The sequence below is a fragment of the Mercenaria mercenaria genome, chromosome 3, assembly GCF_021730395.1.
Source record: "Mercenaria mercenaria strain notata chromosome 3, MADL_Memer_1, whole genome shotgun sequence".
NCBI classification, from domain to species: domain Eukaryota; kingdom Metazoa; phylum Mollusca; class Bivalvia; order Venerida; family Veneridae; genus Mercenaria; species Mercenaria mercenaria.
The window spans coordinates 101881489-101901903 of NC_069363.1; the positions used below are offsets into that span (position 1 = coordinate 101881489).

General features: G+C 33.7%; 1 protein-coding gene across 1 annotated transcript; it reads left to right on the forward strand.

The window, feature by feature from the left end:
* Positions 1-510: 510 nt before the first annotated feature.
* LOC123523811 (uncharacterized) lies at positions 511-3150 on the forward strand. The gene is made up of 3 exons (XM_053537704.1): positions 511-760; positions 996-1084; positions 1582-3150. Exons 1-3 carry the CDS (start codon positions 660-662, stop codon positions 2307-2309), a joined length of 918 nt encoding a protein of 305 aa, XP_053393679.1. The 5' UTR covers positions 511-659; the 3' UTR covers positions 2310-3150.
* The last annotated feature ends 17265 nt before the right edge of the window (positions 3151-20415 follow it).

Below are 20415 nucleotides of genomic sequence, written 5' to 3' on the forward strand. Positions count from 1 at the left end.
AATTTTACCGCGTCTTGATAAAAGTTGAACATGTCTGTCAACAATATTCGCAGTATTCATACAAATCATAGCGCGAAATGTACCAGATCTTCTCAACTGGCATGGTATCGCGATAGGACTATACAAGCCTTAATTAATATACCTATATAAAAATGTAGAAGTCTGTACCGAATCAAGTAAATTATAAAGAACAAATAAACAAAATTACATGAGTTACATAATATTTGCCTACCGGTTTCGTTTATTACTCATCATTGTATTATTTGCTCTGAAAATTAATAAACGAAATCGGTAGGCAAATATTAAGTAACTCATATAACGTTCTTTATATATATATATGAAAAAAATCAGTAAAATCCTTGTGCAGATATAAAATATATAAAAGTTCAGTTTCCAAAATTTCCAAGGAAAAACAGCTGTAGACTTCTGAGTTTTTTTTCAATAATTTTAATTTTTCACTGCAAGCGCTTTCAATTGTACATATCTTCGGGCAGTTACGTTTTGAAAAAATACAATGACGTAACATCATAACAAAACATACGGGAAACGTCGTAAAAAGACGTTGCGGCAAACTTCAAGATTTGTATTTTTTTCAAAAGTTTGTAATAAATAGTTGATTGCACACATTTTTATTCTTCCAATTTTATCAAATTCCAGCAATGAACATCGGTCCTGATTCTGTTGTAGTTGGCTTTACAAGCAGTCTAGCTGGAGTTATAATATTACTTGTATTCGCCTCAATTATCTGGTTTATAAGAAGGTATGTAGCTGACATGTTTACATATATTTACTAATATAACATACTCAGTATGCGTATTTTAATACTCAACCGAAATATTCTTGTTACATTTGTATATTTGATACTCTAATGAAGTGTATATGTGGTATATATTGTAGCAAGTAAGGCGGATAGATGCTTGAATAAATTCTTTTATTACCTCCAGTTATGAAGAGCAAAGCATGCCCATTTAAATAAATTTGCTTTATTGTTTTAGAGAAGTCAGAGGCAAGCATTATGGGAACCCTAAAGTGTCTAGCAGAGACACCTCAGCGCCCATATATGACGACATACCAGATAATGATGGTGTGTATATATACTCAGAATAAACATTACTATCAAGTCGGTCTACAGTTTTCCTGAATGAACGGAGTTTGATTCAGTGTCGTTATTATTTCTGGTCTTTTAGGATCACATAGTCTATTTAAAACAATTTGCCTAAACCGGTGCTAGAGGGCGCCAGCAGCTGTGTTACATTTTTTGTTCCTTTGGGATCATGGTGGCCATAAAATATATGTTGAGCAGAAGTCCTCGTAAGCCGTTGCTAGGGGGCGTGAAGGATGTTGCATATCTTATTACCTCAATAAAATCGAATATGCTTTTATTTGTTTGGTTACATTCTATGCTTCTAAATGATCTTGAGCTCTGAGCTTCCAAAATACTGCCGATAATGTAACGTCTTACGGCAGGAGATATTTAATTACTGTTTAGTTCATGCAAAAGTGTCAACATTGTACATTATATGTATGGTTAAATATGTACACTGATACATTTTTGATATTGTCTTGTGTTTTAAATTATAGATACAACAGAGGTAAGCCGTGTTAGTGGTAGCCATTTATACATGGAAGTTGGTACCGCCCATACACCTAGGGGTATACATGAATATGGACCTAAAAAGCTTAACAGTTCTGATACTGGAATTTCTTGTAATTGGGCAAAAACACTTGCAGTTTTTGAAGCCATTAGTGACACCCCACTTGTTTGTGCAAAGGCTCTTAGTATGTATACATTGCATTCGGAAGTCAGTAATTACAACAATAGCGATGTTATTCATACATCCAGCTTCGTTTCTTTAGATAATGCTGAGGTTCACAGAAAAAGTTCAAACCTATCAAGAAAATATTATGAAGTACCTGACAAAATAACTGGTGTAAATTATAACCTTACAATTGAAAGGAACCATACCAATGACGACAATGAAATTCCAATATCCAGTGCATGTCCTACTGCTGAGATTGCCGAAGCAGACGGTGCAAGTCTATCCGGACAATGTAACACACTGGCTGACTCAACTACAAGTCCAACAAGAGATTCAAAGAGAACACGGAACAACGATTTGATTTCCACAAGAAATAACGAAATAGATGTTAGTGACAACAACCAAACACTACAAAAGGCTAAAGAAGACAAATACAATTTAAGACCGCCTGGATTTCATATCGACATGCCGTTGGAAACACATCAAACGCAAGAGAATTTATATGAAGAAGACAGTGTCACTTTAAATTATATACATCCAGTTAACTAAAATTATAATAATATTTGAAACAAAAGCTACCTTTCTTTCGAAATGAAAAAGAATTTTCTGAAGATTGAAGATTTATCCTTTAAACAGGGATCCTCGGATACTAAATTTTTGATAAAACCAGTTTGTCCTAAAATGTAGGAATGATGGCAAAAACGATATTTTGTAGCATTTTTTCAAAACGTTATAAACGTACATTAATAAACCAGCGATGTAATATAATTTAGTAAAACAAAGACACTATTTTGCAAAAAGGAAATGCGTTTATAGTAATTGTGTTTGTTAAGGGACGGAAATGAACACATGTTCATGATACTAGGTAATGTGCGGAAGCGGCTACATGTTGATGCTATTGCCTAGGAGGCAACTGAACTTTAAACATGTGCTATTAATTTAGTTAAATTGTTTCTGTAAACAAAAGGTTTTATAGTTAAATAAAATACGGCTTATTTTTGTATTACACGTCCTAGAAATAAATCTTACAATGTATATTATCATTGGTGTATCAGTTGATATGAAATCTTTGGGCGTTGTTGATGTCGTCTGCAACATTCCTGAGAAATTGAAGATAAAAATACGGAGGATGCACTGTGCATATGTAATCCATGTCCTTTACACATCTGAACAGAAACAATTTCCTTACGGAATGTTGAACCGCTCACAACATACAACAGAAAATTAATTGAAGCAACGTACTGATTAATAATTCCCAAAATCTCAGCTTTATCTCGGACAAATAGCTGTTGAAATTAGAACAAACAATTTAATTTAAATATGCAGCTTTGTAGGGCAAGCATACGAGATAAACTGCAACAGGACATGTGTTCGTAAAGTAGGGGAACTTGTGAAGGTTCTGATGATGTTGTACGGTCAGTTCCGTATACTGGTTTTGACTTGCTTTACATTGTGTAGTTGTCGCCCTTATTTATTTACACCATTTGTAATTCAAGTTTAATTAAAGTGGCAGGGGCCAGTTTCGTATATGGCCCGGGTACGTTTTTAAATAAAATAGACAGATGCACTTTACAGGCATATATATATTCAACTGGTTATTTATGATGTTTATAGAACTTAAGATTCCTGCGTACGAGCGATTACTGTGTAAAATAAATATGTGTTTGAATCGATTTTCCTAGCTTCGTGTAGACGGCCGGGTGTAAACACTTACCTGAGGTAACGGAAGTCAGACGGAGTGGAAACGGTCATCCATCCATCCAGCAGGTCGCGCAAGGTGTGCATTTTGGGCCATTTTTGTCTCAAAATTTAGTGTCCTGAAACCTTCGTTTTACTCGTTTTATCACAGAAGCAACAGAATCGGCAGGCTGAAAATGTCACATAATGAAGTGCCTAGTCTATGCAATACATTTGCTTAATACTTGCCTTGAATTTATCAAAATTGGATTTTTTATGATTTTTTTTCGCAATGGTATCAACGCAGATTTGTGGAATTTTCAAATTTACTGTCCCTTGCCCCCTAAAGCGGCTTTTTTTTGCACAAGGCAAAATGTTTTGTTTTTCCCCAAAAATGAGGTCCCTTATACCCCCAAAGTGTAAGTTTGTGTTTTATATATTGTTTTTGATACGAGTACTATGTATTATAAACGTCATTACACTGTATAGTCTGTATAAAACTTATTTTTTTGTGTTTCTTTCAAAGTTGTGACATCATCAAATTTGCATATTATTTAGAAAAGTATGATTTCTTGTTTTTGTAAATTAATTTGCTATATCATTAACATGCTATAATGGTAAGGACAGTGCACTTGTACTTTTTATAATGTTTAGGCCAAGGCTATTAATTTTGCCTGGTTTCTTGGTTCATCCATAATTTAGTATCGGTCTGTCCGGGAAATTAGGTTTACAGTGCCGGTCCGTCCAGGAAATTAGGTTTACAGTACCGGCCCGTCCGGTAAATTAGGTACACTATACCGGTCCATCCGAGAACATCAAAAACTCATTTTAGGGCATGTTTTAGGGCATTTTTAGGACACATCGCTTTCTATCGTAAGGTATTTAGAGCCTTTTAGGACATAATTGTCATTTTCCTGGATATCATTATAGGATTCATAAATTTATGGGTAACATACTTTTATTTGTGTTTATAAGGCATAATAAACTGGTAAAGTGATAAAAATTGCTTTTAAAGTCATTCCCTTTTAAGCTGCAAGCAAAGAGACACAAAATTATACACATATGTGTTATCAAGGTAATACAACCAACCAAGCACATATTATATAGTCCCATGCCTCGTTTAATTCTTATCCGATATTGTTTGCAGTTCACAACTAACACTCTTGTTCGCCAATTTATTCATCCACTTTCCAGCATTTGAATCGCTATTCATCATTGCACAAATAGTCCACACTATCAAAACGTCTGTTAAAGATAAGTATCATCCTTTTAATTAATCTGAGTTTCCATATTTTTCTTATTATTTTCCTTGACAACTGCCAGAATTTCTGACAGGAAACACCTGCGTTTTACACAATACCGAATAAGCGAAGGTATCGCTGTAATCTCTGAAGACATACATCCCGCTCAGTCATTTTTAAATGAACATGTTCGATGATTTTTTATCAAAATGTGAAAAAATAAAATCTATAATTCTGATGTAAAACAAAATGGTGTCATTTAAAAATCTAACAGAAGTGGCTTCTCTGTATTGGCCCTCTCTTTTGAACCAATCAAAATGCTTGAATTCCGTATTGGCCCTGTTTTTCTCGTATTGGCCCTGTTTTTTCCTTATTGGATCAGTTATGTTTTGTATTAGCTCTGTCTGTTTCATATGATGTTTGCAATTGATCTAATATAGTGTGTAATATTGTAAAATTGAATAATAATATGTATTATAAACGTCATTACGCTGTATAGTCTATATAAAGCTTACTTTCTGCGTTTCTTTTAAAGTTGTGACGTCATCAAATTTGCATATTATTTAGAAAATTATGATTTCTTGTTTATGTAAATTAATTTGCTATACCATTTACATGCTATAATGGTTAGGACAGTGCACTTGCACTTTTAAGGTTTAGGCCAAGGCTATTAGATTTGCCTGGTTTCTTGATTCATCCGTAATTTAGTACCGGTCCGTCCGAGAAATTAGGTTTACAGTACCGATCCGTCCGGGAAATTTGGTTTACAGTACCGGCCCGTCCAAGAAATTAGATTTACAGTACCGGTCCATCCGAGAACATTAAAAACTCATTTTAGGGCATATATTAGGACATTTTTAGGACACATTGCCTTCTATCGTAAGGTATTTAGAGCCTTTTAGGATATAATTATCATTTTCCTGGTATCATTATAGGATTCATAAATTTATGGGAAACATACTTTTATTTGTGTTTATTAGGCATACATCTGTATATACTTTTTTGTTCTCTAGTCAATAGATCATGTATGAAATTCTGTATTGTAAACTGAGGGTTATATTTTTTATACTTTCAGTCATTTACCTTGGCTCTCCGGGGCAACGTAATGTTCAGCAAAAGAATAAAATAGATGACATATACTAGGCGTTTGTCATTACAAAAATTCTATCAAAGTTATCATAAGTGTTGCATGATGTCTGTGCCGACGGTGAATCGGGGCATGTCTACCTTTTCCGGCTACAATGTCTCTCCATTTGTATGTATACGCATTTACGTATTCCCCGACTGAAAAGGATAATACCAAAGAGGAAGGGTGTTGCAAAGCCGAGGACAAAAAGTTATCCAAAACAACTTGTAAATTTGAAACTTGGAGTATTCCTCGTTAATTGGCATGTTTTTATTAAATCCTATGCATACATTTAACGGAGAAATTCCGATCCCATATATATTATATGGGAATCAACTGCTAAAACTATTATCATTTTGACTATGTAACAAAAAAGTCATCCCACTGCGTACAGTGGCGTTTTATTTTGTACGACCAAATTACGCTTTAAAAGCTGTTACAATTGTCTTAGTTACAATGTAATAATCTTAGCAACAGATACGTAACCTTTACTGGAAAGGACTCCTTGAATCTGACTGTAACATCACTGACGAAAGAAATTTTAATATCTGGTGAAAAAAAGAGGCAAGAAATGAAATGAATTACATGATTTTAGGAAGTACAGAATGCAACATGACTTCACACATTTCTGTCTTGCAATAAGTCTGGGCAATTGAGAACATAATTTTTACTGCATATAAGGTGAGTAATAAACAAACCAAATTAACATGAAAATACTTTGGAAGCATGGCATAATAGCTGACTCTGTTTATGAAAAGTAACAAAGTAACGGCTATCACACTTCACACAAAAAACATGAACAGGAGTCCAACAGAAAAATCCACAGTCAAGAAGTGTAGTCGCCCATACATCACTCTACACGGAAATATGGATATGCGAAACTGTAAAGACATACACAGTGGCTCAGCCTATGTACACAGTAACACAAACGATTACAAAAATAACAAATACGTAACAAACAGTTTGAAAACGTGCATGAAAAAGGAACACAGTTGAGTACTGCCTTAGAACTATCACTGAGGAGATTAAATTGGTTAACTGGCGCCACACCTTACTCGAGACTGCCGTTGTGACAGTTAATCAAATCCACAGGATGATAAATTAGAAGCATAGAACGCAGTTGTTAGGGACATCTCTTCCGATATAGAATATGAAATGAAAATTCCCTGCACCGACCAGTATGACCTGGTCGGTGCAGGAATTTTCATGCTTATCGGACTATAACGTCGTTCTCATCTATTTTTAGTGCTAGATAGCACACGATGTATTTTATAGGCCAGGGGCAGACATTTGACTAAAGTAAATACCACGGAATGTATGTATGTATTTATGTATGTGTGTGTGTGCGTGCGTGCGCGCGCGCGCGTGTGTTTTTGTGTGTGTGCAAATGTTAATTGCATGTATAACGTCATCGTCTGCTAATACCAACTGGATTTGAGATTTTAAGCTAAATGTTCCTGTTAACGACATGCATAATTATTTAGTGAAAAATATACGGTAAAACAATATAAACAATAATATCGTATAGAAATATTTAGTTTCTTTCTGGTCCGATTAGCTAGTCATTATGATTAAGTTATATGGAAATGACTAGTAGTTGTATTTAAAATAACAGAAGTGACAAATAAAATGTGTCATTAATCGTAAGATAAGGTAAAGATGGCTATCCTGTTTAGATGGTGTTTTTAGTTCAAATTGTTCTTACAGCAGGTAATGTCATTTAATAAGTTATATACATTTATTGATGCCTTTTGGTGTACGTGAAGTTAATTTCTGTAGGTTCGTCAAGTCTGTTAAATTATATTTTCAGTCTGCATTTTCGATCATTTGTATGAAAAATAGATGTGCTAAGCAAAATATAGTTTGTTTCTGTCGCTTAGCCGATTAATGCATTTGCTTTTGTTAAATTCTTGACTTAACGGTTATTTTAATCTCTATTTCGAGAAGTTGAAAGACTTATTTAAAACTTACCTTGAAAAAACAAGATAAGTGTAACAGATATAATAAACTTTTCAGTCTTTGCTTCAACATGATAACACTTTAAATTTTCTTTAATAATACTGAAATATTCACACATTTTACTTGCTTTAGGAGATTGTCCAATATACTGCAATGTATCTACACCCAGTACATCTACTTGTTATGCGTGTGAACATTACATGCTGACAACTGAATGTATACACAAATGTCAGTGGGAAGAACAACATGATTGTTATAGCTGCCTTGATTTTTTAAAAACATTCTCCCATTTTATGTTCTGGATGCCATAAATATGTAAATCATACTACTAGTGAATGTAAATCTTGTCCTGATGGATGCGTTTCTTGTTTCGACGATACATTTTGTTACACCTGTAAAAACGGCTTGTATGGTACCAAGTGTAATAAAAGATGTGGTAACTGTTTCAATGGATGTGCGTCTGCATACTTTGGAGACAAGTGCGAATTTAACTGCGTTGACACTTGTAAAGAACGCGTTTGCGACAAGAAAACATCACAGTGTTTGCAGGGGTGTGTAGCAGGATATCAAGGAGCATTCTGTAATATGAGTATGCAATATTCAATTTGTGTTTTAAGTTACAGTTGAAAATCAGTTTCCCTGTAAAAAAACAGCACTCATTACTGTATCGTTAAAATTCAGTCGAGCCTTTTTGTTTTAAAAGGAAGCATTTCTATACTCATTATTGCTCTAGGAATTTTAGTTCATAGAGTTGGTCCAATTTTTTTTTCTGATGTCAAATTTCACTGTCATTAAAACACGTAAAATGATAAAATATTTCTGTGTAAAATTTCAATTTTATGGTTTATCAAAACAATCTGTGCAACCGATATTATGCGGAGTCTATGTAGAGTTTCTTTTCAGTACATGTATTGTAAACAAGAAATGCTTGATCATTTTGTGGGTAAATTCTTTAAATCCATTGATAGAACTTAACAATTAGAGACACTTTTTGTTGTTAAAGGATAACATGGTATAGTAGCCATATTTCCTATCTTGTAACTTGATGGTAATATCTAAATAAAATTTGGTCACTTTAGATAAATTCAAAATTAAAACTTTTCACCGAGAGATTTTTCAAATTTTATCATTTTTTGGGGAGATAATCGGTATTGAAGTTAACATTGATGCCTGTGGGAAATATATAATTTCTTTGATTATGAGAATCTGAACTTGAGCTTCGAGAAAAGTCTGCGGTGGAAAGCTGCATTATATGATTCTGATACAAATATCAAAAAGAAATCTAAATTCCCCGTGGGGAAAAGGAGAAAATATTTTTTTTCTAGTTTTCAGGAGATAACTCATGAAAACAAAACTTATCAGGGGAGGTAATCTAAAGGAAATTTTGAGAACTTCTGTCACTATATAACTTGTCAATATGCACCTTATTTCTATCGTTTGACATTTTTAAAGCTTAAATTATCAAGTTGTATGTACGTTTTGGTGAAACTAAGGCATTAAAATATTTGGTTCTGTGGTGAATCCACTGCATATTGTGTTTACTCGCAGCTGAACATTATTTAGGTTTGTAAATGTAAGCAACTTATATCTCCGAATTATTCACTCATTTTGAAACTCTTTAGAGGGCATTTTGTAATTACGAAAATTTGCATATCTTGAATGAAGGGCTCGAAAAGAAATATTCGTTGAACGGAAAACTGTAAGTCAGGAGGTTTTCATTGAAAAAAAATATAAATACAACTGTAAGCGTACAATGAAGATTATAGCCATTGTGTGAGCAAATTGCTTATACTAGAAATTCTCGTTTTAAGAATACTTGAAACCAACTGATTTGCAAATATTTCGTGGTGACAATTTTATGATGAAAGGCTTTAAAACGTTAATTTAGGGGTATTTTGTGTAGCTCAATACAGTTTTGTTACACCTACATGTGTGATAGTATAACGTTGAATTCTGTTACAAGAAAAATGTAGTATCTTCATTGTATTTTATTGATGATCATACTTTATTGCGGAAATGTTATCAGTCATTTTTTAAAGTAAATAAGTATACAGAAACACCTAAAGGAGTGACAAAACGGCAAATAATACACACATGAATATTTGAAGGACGTTTATGACAGGTGCGTGTTATTAATTAACGTTCGACTGATAAGTTGGCAATTTCGACTTATTAATTTAAAATTTAGATATATGCAACAAGAATTTTTGACCAAGTAATTCGAAATCCAAGTAACATAAGTCAAAATTTCGAGGTAATAACTCGGAATTTCGACTTAATATCTTGTCTCCTTATCCTCATAATTTGAACATTTGGCCAGTCGTTCAAAGGCCAAAGTATAATTCACTAGGTGCCCCTCCAAGCATTGTTTCAGCAAAAGGCGGGTATCTAGGTAGAACCATCGAAATGTGAAGTGGATACATTTAATTTCATATCAATATATTGTACTTACCAGGTAGGGACTTGAATATATACCAGTATACATCAATATATGATATAACTAAGCCTCTTGGGCAACTCCAGGTTTCAAATTGTACATACATATCTATTGTGTTAGTGGGGTCGAACCAGAACGAAAACTGTCCAGATGTTGTGCAAACAGTGAAATATTCTGATTCAAAACACTATCCGATCACCTTCTATGACTTCTTCTAAAATATAAAGTTACTCATGTGCCTGATCTTGGTTTAAAAGGGTAGCCAAAGCCCATAACCAAATACTACTATATTGGTCATCAAAAACGACACTGACATTAGTACAGATATATATTTCAAAGAAACTGATACTAAACAATACCTTAACTTTCATTCATGCCACCCAAAGCACACAAAAAGAAGCATCCCTTATAACTTGGCAAGACGCATTTGTACCATCGTATCAGATTCCAAACTTAAGGCTCGAAGACTTAAAGAACTATATGTTTCATTAATGAAACGAAATTACCCAAAGAGTACAATAAAAAAAGGAATTGAACTAGCTAACAGCTTACCAAGAGAAACTCTCCTCAGACCAGTTGAAAAAGATTTAAACGAAATCACACCCTATGTATCTACATTCAACCCAAATAATAAAGAGATGTTTAACGTTCTCAAAAACAATATATCAATTTTAGAGACTGACTCAATTATGAACGAATTATTAAGAGCCAACACTATCATTAGGAGCAAAAGACAGCCACCAAATTTGAAAAAACTATTAACTAGAGCAAAATTTTCTGAATTAAATAACAACAGGGTTTACAAGTGCAATAGACCTAACTGTAACCTATGTAAACAAATAGAAGAATCTAATTCATTTAACTTTAATGGGAAAATATTTTACGTGAATGAAAATATGTCCTGTGATGTGAAAAATGTAATTTATGTTATGACGTGTAATGGCTGCCACGAATATTACATAGGTCAAACCGGAGACAAATTAAGAACTAGAAGAACAATTCATTCTCAACAAATTAGAGACCTGTCGGTAAGACATTTACCTGTCAGTAGCCATATAGACTTTTGCTGTACAACAGAGCCAAAATTTACAATATTCCCATTTTATAAAATGAAAACTAACAGTTTATCAGCTGGATTAACAAAAGAAAAATACTTTATTGACTGTTTTAAACCGAAATTAAACATGCGGAACATTTCACATGATACGGATTGATAAATAACATTATAACGTCATTAACTCCCCTGTTTGACGTCGAAATTACGTCCCTTGTTTCCTTGACGTCAACGTCATTTCTATTGAATTAATTCCCTTTCTCTTATTGTTATATATTTAGACACACTGATGAGCCATTCACGGCGAAACTAGTTTGTGACTTTTATATTAAAATTTAAGGAAAACTAAGCGAACGTGTGAAATCATTTTATAATTTTACGATATTTTGTTCCCGTTCCGGGTTCTTTTTTATTTGTTATATATATATATATATATATTTATATATATATAACGACAGGATTTTTGTTTAAAAACAACGAAAATGACCGAAGCCTTCGAATCCCATGTTACCTTGCTTTCTGTGCGTGCAAATGCGAATAGAGAATAGACTGGCAAGCTGAGAACCAATTTGCAATGTATAAATCAAATAGACTCTTTCTACATGAAAATGGTTTCCTTTTGGTGTAACTGGGCGATGATACACCAGTGTACTCTACAGATCTTCAGTCTCAGTTACGTTCAACATTAAAGCATAATAAACGGGCATTAGACTTGCTTTTACAAAAAGCCAACCTTGTAACAGAGTTCGCTTAATACGTACCAGAGGGCGTGATCAGAATTTGTATAGTTTGCTGGTCTTTTGGGTTCATTAAGTCCATGCGATATATGTAGAACAGAATTCCGTTAAAGTCGAGGCTAGGGGGCGTGACGGTTTTGCGCATTTCATTAACTCTCATGATCAGATTCAATAAAATCGAGTCTGACAATATATTTCCTTGTTGCATTATATGCTTCAAAAGTGATGATTGTTTGATAAAGTATATTGTATATTTCTTAACATCTTAAAACTGGAGATTTTGAAATACTGTAAAGTTGATGCAAAAATATCATTGGCAGGTTCATATAAAACTTAATGTAAGAGTCGTAGTTAATTATATGTAATGTATATGGTTAAACATAATATACTCTGATACTTCATTTAGTACTGGCTTATTTTGTAAATTGTAGATAAAACAGAGAAACACCGTGTTAGAGAGAGCCATTCATACATGGAAATTGATGCCGCCCTTCCAAGGGGTATACATGAATCTGGATCCAACACGCGCAACTCTTTTGATGACGATTTTGCTGGTAATTATGCATCAACGCTTGCAACTGTAGAACACATTAAAGACACACCGCGTGTTTGTGCGCTCACAACATGTCTGCATTGCAGTCAGAAGACAATAGTAAAGACTATACTAGCGGTATCGATGAAACTCAAATATCCAGTTTCATTTCTTCTGATAATGCTGAGATTCAAAGAAAAGGTTCAAACCGATCAAGAAAATATTATGAAATACCTGACGTAATACCTGGTGTAAATCATGATATTGAAATTAAAAGCAACCGTATCAATGATGGTTATGAAATTCCTATATCCAGTGCAAGTACTAGTGTTCGGGAAGCCAAAGCTCCCGAAGCAGACAATGCAAATCTATCCAGACAATGTAACAGAATGACTGACTTAGCTACAACCCTAATAAGAGGTTCAAAGAAAACAGAGAACAAAGATTTGATGACCACAAGAAATAAGGAAGTACATGCCAATGACATAGATTAAACACCACAAAAGTCTGAGGAAGATAAATGCAACACAAATCCTTCTGGATTTGATATGGAAATGCAGTTTGAAAAACATCAACTACAGGAGGAGGTAAATCAAGGAGACAATGACAGCTTAAATTATATACATCCAGTAAATCGAAATATTAGCATTCAAAACGAGAATTACTTTCCCTTTCGAAATGAGAAAAGGGAGAAATCAGTTTCATAAGTATCTTAAAACAGGGTTAGTTGGGAAAATATTTTATATCAATACATCATGTTTTAAAGTATTCTAATTTTAAATATGTGTTACCTGGCATAAAGAGATGCCTGACTTGAGGACGTAATTTGTATTATAAGACACGGCACATGTTCGTCGTACAGTTTTTGTACAGTTGGAAGCTACGCTTTTCTATTAAATTGATGCAGAAGACTCTATGATGGGCACTTCTAAAAATGAGGAGTTGTTTTGATATTTGTCTTCTTGTCTATTTTGTTAGGCCCTTAATATTTTTTCTTGTTGCTCTGCTTTCTGCACAGTATTATTTTGCATATGTATTTTTGTACTGTTAGACGTTATGCTAACCGGTTGCAACATTGTGCCCCACGTCACAGTATTTCATAAATCTATTATGTTAGATAAGTTCATATGTAAAAATGGTATATAGTTTTTTTTATAAAAGAGTATGGGCTGTTGCAAATATTAATAGATACATGCTCTGCTTTTCAGTATTGGCAGTCATAAAATTTATTCATCAAATTACAGCCCGCCCGCTTAGCTCGGTAGGAAGAGCGTTGATCTACGGATCGCGGGGTCGCGAGTTCGATTCCCGGGCGGAGCGTATGTTCTCCATGACGATTTGATACAAGACATTGTGTCTGAAATCATTCGTGCTCCACCTCTGATAATTCATGTGGGGAAGTTGGCAGTTCCTTGCGGAGAACAGGTTTGTACTGGTACAGAATCCAGGAACACTGGTTAGGTTAACTGCCGCCGTTACATGACAGAAATATTGTTGAAAAACGGCGTTAAACCCAAACCAATCGAACAAACATTTAAAACGATCAAAACTACTTTGTCAGATATATGTTTTTTAAGTGAAGAGATTTTATAAATTACAGATACTGCAATGATTTTTTCAACATAATTATTAAAATGGTGCAGTTTTTAGTTATCTCAGTTTCAACAAGGTTAAAAGCTGTTATTCTGCTTTTAAGGTTGGGTATAGCGCTTTATTATACTTTATTTGTTAGCATAATCAAAGTTTTGTATTGTTTTGTATCATATTCAAAATGTAATTAAACTGGGGCTATCTTTTAAATATCTAAACAGCTAAAACAAGACTGATCAAATTGTGTGTATAGGTCATTAAGGGAATAGAATGCCTTAAGCATCGTCAAGGATGGAACAAGTTAACAGGTAGGAGTAGCTAGCCCACTATGACAATAAAGGAAAGTTCTATTCCATTAAATACACTTGTCCTTGGCGGAACCTTATTGTACAAATGCTGAATCACTTGCCGGAAGTAGGCTAAAGGTTAAAATCATATACAGTTGTTACGGCTTTGCGGATGACCACACTGCTAATAAACGCTTTAAACCACCATCTCCAACAAACGTTACAGAAGAATTCCAGGCAATACAAGAACTTTAACAATCTGCTAAAACAATCAACAACTGGATGAATGAAAATAAGCTGAAAATGAACACTTTCAAAACCGAGTTCATCATGTTTGGTAGTTGGCAACAGCTCTCCAAGTGTTCAACTGACAAAATATGCATTGTAGGTGATGAAGTGAAATCAGAGAGCTTTATTCGATATCTAGGTGCATACCTGGATGAAAACTTGAATCTAAAAGAGCATGTAAAACGGAAGTGTAGAACAGCAATGCTCAACTACTTCAGAATAAAATGTATCCGGAAATGTCTTACCAAAGATGCTACCGAAACCCTTGTGCTGTCACTGGAGATATCCCATTTAGATTATTGTAATGACATTCTGTATGGTATTGCTCAAAGCGAAGTGAACAAAATGCAACGAATTCGGAACATGTGTGCAAAACTTGTCCTAAATCGAAGAAAATATGACAGTTCCAGGCAAGCGCTGTATGATCTTCACTGGCTACCAATCAAAAAAGCCAGAATCACATTCAAAATGTTCACCTACATGTAAAATTGCTCAGTTGGAAACTCTCCAGAATATCTGTCTGAACTTCTCATATTTTATTAATCTTATCTGATGCCTGATCTTTTGTTTAATGCTTACTAAATAGTTTATTCACAATGATATTTGTGCTCATTTATGTCATATGTCATTTAAAATGTCTTAATTTTATTCGTATTTTTATGTATTTGTAAAACGCCATTGAATATGTTTTATCTAAAAATAGGCGCTGAATCAAATAAAACAGTTTCAGTTTCTCAAGCATATAATTACGAAAGTAGATATTTACTGCAAGGTTTTAACATCTTAGTATAAGTCCAGTGTAACATATACATTCATTGTTGTACTTGGACTCAGCGTTAATAGTTAGTTGGTCGAGTTCATTCAATGTTTCTGTATAATAGAGAGCTCCAGTCAAGCCGGTTGTAGCGGATAGGGGTGTAGTTCTAGGGGATAGGGACATAGTTCTAGGTGGTGGGAGGCGTAGTTCTAGAGGGCGTGAATGGCATTGCACTTTGAAAATGATGTCAATGCTTGTAGTGCAATATGTACTGGAATATCCGGTACAAGAATAATTGTTTGTTTACACGGTAACAAGGCTTTGCTGAAAATATGTCAGAAACCAGAAGGTAAACATTATCCTAACTTTTTATCATAACATTTACTGATAACAAGGTTTGAAACCCATCTAACGTTTTTCGAGATAAGGTGATATTGAAATACCCACATGTATTCTACATCTCTTAGCCGTTTAAATTATGTTTAAAATCTGAAGCAATTACTCATTTTAGTATGCATTGTAAAAGGACTATTAATAATTTCTTTATTTTTAATCCCTTATCTAATTACCATTAGGATACACGGAAATGAAATTAAAAAAGTACTTAAGTATTTTTTCAAAAGAAATTGTTTATTAAGATAAGTATATGGCAGTACAATTATATGCTTGTCCGCAGTTCTTATCCACTGTTCACCAAACTTGGTCGTAATGTTTATGGGCATGATGTCTCGGTCAAGTTCGATAACCAGCTGGATTGTTTTAGTTTCTCTTGGGAACTTTATGGCCAATAAACTACCATTAAACTACTGAAACTGACTGTGTCCGCTAACTTATATAAATAGTTTTTATCCAGTGTACTATGAACAATGTTAATGGGCGTAATATTTCGGCCACGTTCGATAGCCATTTGCATCTGAGTCTCTCTGGAGTTATGGCCCTTGAATTACTTAAATTTGTGAATATTTACAATGTCCACTCTCTATCAATTCCTTTCAAAACATTGATAATTATAAGTATTACTGCATTTCTGCTGTATTATACATACGTATAGTGTTTAAGAGTTATGTAACCCAAACATATGTCAGCAAGGTGGTAATGGAGTTCATCTTTTAAGGAACTAATTAACAATATGATGAGTTAAATTGCTAATTTGGTCAATATGACTGGAATAAGATTTTCCTTTTCCTTTTACTAGTCATTTAGGAAAATAAACGACATTTTCACTTCACATAACTATCTTTTGTATTTCCTTTGGAATTCTTGCAAGCGCAAATGAACTCATACTGTAAATAATAACGTATTAATGTAAATGAATGAAACACTCTCTCCGTAACGTAAAATGCCTTTGTAGAAAGTTTTTTTACGCTGTTAGATATATGGTCTATTGTATAACATTTTTCATTAAAGCGTTATATAAGTTTTCGAACGGTTTTGCGTACAATCCCTGTAATATTTCTTTACAAAGCATTTTTCTTCAATATTTAACAGTTTTCAGAAAAAAACCTGGTGCGAGCAAGCACCTAGGTAGAAAAGCCAAGCTTCCGTAAGCTCGTTGGATGGCTTCACACATTAAAGAATTATTAATCCAAGGCGAGGTTTCAAACACACATCGGTGAGGGGCAAGTAATTTATAGGCAGATACCTTATACACTCGGTCACGGAGGTCCTGGGAACGCCGCTTTAATAGGTAGATAACAGTAACAATGGAGTTATTCGACTTCTCAAACTTAACCTTGTTAACAAATTTATGTTTGAAAATTTTAACTTGATCCGTAGGTATTGCTACACAAACATATTATGGTTAAAGAAAGAAGACAATTCACGTTTGCAACGCGTTTCGTATTAAGATACTTCTTCAGGCAAACATAGATTTTATCAATGTATACAAACATATGTATGACGTCATGGCGTCAGTTAACATAACGTCATAACGTCAAAGTATGACGTTACGTTTGGGGCACTATTTGAATTATATATATATAGACCAGAAGAAAGCAACAGAATCTATAGCAAACAACCTCTATATGAATCTTCGATAAAATATGATTGACTGTTTTACGCCCTACCATTGTAACCTAAGAGATTCTACTTCTGTAACATCATATATGAATTGTTCCAGTGCCAACCGATAGTAAAGAACTTTTCAAAATGATAAATACGATAAAAAGTCTGACTGATACATGTGCGAGGCCGTAAACAAGTTATGATTCAGCAGGGACGTCATAAAAGTATTTCGTAACAGTATGACGTCATAACGATGTCACGTCACACACAAGTAAAAATCGTAGCACAGGGTCAAATAACAAAATCTCTGTATTATTATATTTAATAATTCTATTCATAAATAGTTTGCGAGTTTATATTAATTGTTTATAATACTGAAAATTCCGTTAAAAAGAAACATCGGAACATATCGAATGTTTCGTTATCAATGCACTGCTTCCACGGGGGTAAAGTGTAACAGTATATATGGCCCGAATGACGTATTGAGCTGAAAATGTAGTACTGCAAAATGCGGATAATTTACGTTGTCAGAACCGAAATAATAAAGATCTAAAAATGAATCGGCATTCGTTCGGATGCGAAATAATTAAATCACTCGTGCACGCATTCGAACAAACTGACACAACATAGGAACAAATTCATTATTTCTTAAACATTGTATTGTCTGTAAATATTATTAAAGATTACTTATGTTAATTCCTAATAAGTAAGGGGAACAAATATATTACTTCTGTAACCATTCGTATGAATATAAACAATGCTTTTACGCCCTTATGTCTTAGTTACTGCGCAACTCAACCTGAGATCTGAATCATTATAAATCACATGGTAAACAACGCTCGTCTAATAATATAATAAATAATTTTACATAACATAACCTTATATATATCACGTTAAACCGTATAATATATAGAAAATAATTATTTAAACATTTAAATTCTCGGATATATTTTGCATTTGAATAAAATAGGGTTTTCTTTTCTTTATATATTGCAATAACTCTCAATAAAATCAGTCTGTATAATCATACATAAATGTATAAAAGTATTTAAAAACAAGCATATTAACTACATTGCTGCAACAAGTACAAATATGATTTGAGTTTAATTCTTCAAATTGCATTGTTGTAACTATTTAGAAAACTCACCAATACAGACGTCAAATTATATTCACAATGATACTATGTTGTATGAATTATACCAGTGGCTTCCTGAACGCGTAATCATATCAATGATATCCATTTCCGCGTGATTACACGCATAATCTAACGTCATTCACAAAAAATACGCCATGAAAAATAGAGCGTCGTTCGCAAAATTCTTACAAAACTAAACTGGAGACCACAAATTCAAAAACATCATTATAAAACATCATTATATCGTTGCTAAAACTACTTTTCTCTGACGGAAAAGATAAAAATTGAATCGAGACTACCACTGGCACCAGACCAGAAAGAAAATGCCTCTGTACATGTTATACCCTACCCCTAGGTATCATATAAGAACCATGGTAGTGAACGGGAAAATATACTAACCCATTTCAATCACGTATTTCATACCTAAAACACGCAGTTCAGTAAATGTGTACTATTGATATTAAACAATTGGTAATTTATCTTCCGTTATGTACCTGTCACATTTCTTCAATACTTCTTATCTTAGAAAAACAACGTGTAGTTTATAGTTTTTTCAACGGTACACAAAAAACTTGTTTGAACTTCCCTGGTGAAGTTCCGGTCTAGATTACAGACACACTCTGATTGGCTGATGTGAAAATGTATGTCAGTCGTCATTTTACTACAAGTGTACGCTAAAATGTTTATATGCAGCATAAATGTGCAAAATGAATTAAATAAACAGAATAGATGTATACCAATGTATGATTTCAAAATTCAAAATCATACACAAGATAAATTTCATTCATCATTTCGAGTCTTATCGTAAAACTGTGAATATATTGCATTCTGTTTTTGTTTGTTTACATTTCGCTTAACATGTGCACACTGCCGTGACCTCTAGACCGGATGTTCATTAGGGGAGTTCACGCAAGTTTGTTCTGTAACGTTGACTAAAGCATAAAATATATGGAGCATCTCCGCAATATGGAATATTGAGACAATGTGACTGGTGCACGATGGAAGATAAATTATCACTTGTTTAATATCAATAGTACACATTTACTGAACTGCGTGTTTTAGGTATGAATTACGCGATTGAAATGGGTTAGTATATTTTCCCGTTCATGACCATGGTTCTTATATGATACCTAGGGGTAGGGTATAATATGTATAGAGGCATTTTCTTTCTGGTCTGGTGCCAGTGGAGACTACTTTATGATTTTTCACCGGAATTGACAACATTTTAAAGAAAATCCAGGAACTGTACTTTTATCGAAAGGCGAACTTCAATTGAACGTGGACGAGTCTTTTTTCTGTTCTTCTTAGATATTGAACAAATAGATTTCCTGACATTTATTTTGCTTTTCTGATTCGTGAACAGCAACTCATTTATTTTTGCAGCAAGCTACTGTAAAAGTGTTATTAAAGACTGATTGCTATTTTTATGCGTTTAAACAGCATTGGGGCTTGCAAATCCTTGAATCGCGCTAGCAAGAATTTATTGTATACAGCTGCAGAGATCTAATACTAATATATATCAATCACTATGCTAGTACAGAAATGTTTCATGGCATAGCAAAGTCATTATGTGTTTGCGTCTTTTTACCTCGGATTGCAAACAAGTTATAGCATTATCTTATATCCGCCTATAGTCCATTTCAAGTTCCTTCTTGGTTGATATGTGTCACACCAAATGTAAGTTGGTAGATCATAATCTAGGTCTTTGAACTGAACTGAACAAAAAACATACAGTTAATTGACAATTTTCGGGTGTGTTTATTTTCATAACATGTATTTATAGTATAAATATATGGTCAAATGATAACACATAAAGATTAATTTATTATTT

Bases quoted from the DNA above. Each gene is read 5' to 3' on its own strand.
- LOC123523811 (XM_053537704.1), top strand. From the start codon at position 660: ATGAACATCGGTCCTGATTCTGTTGTAGTTGGCTTTACAAGCAGTCTA. The intron at 761-995 runs GTATGTAGCTGA...TTATTGTTTTAG, and splicing joins ATTATCTGGTTTATAAGAAG to AGAAGTCAGAGGCAAGCATT. The intron at 1,085-1,581 runs GTGTGTATATAT...TTTAAATTATAG, and splicing joins CGACATACCAGATAATGATG to ATACAACAGAGGTAAGCCGT.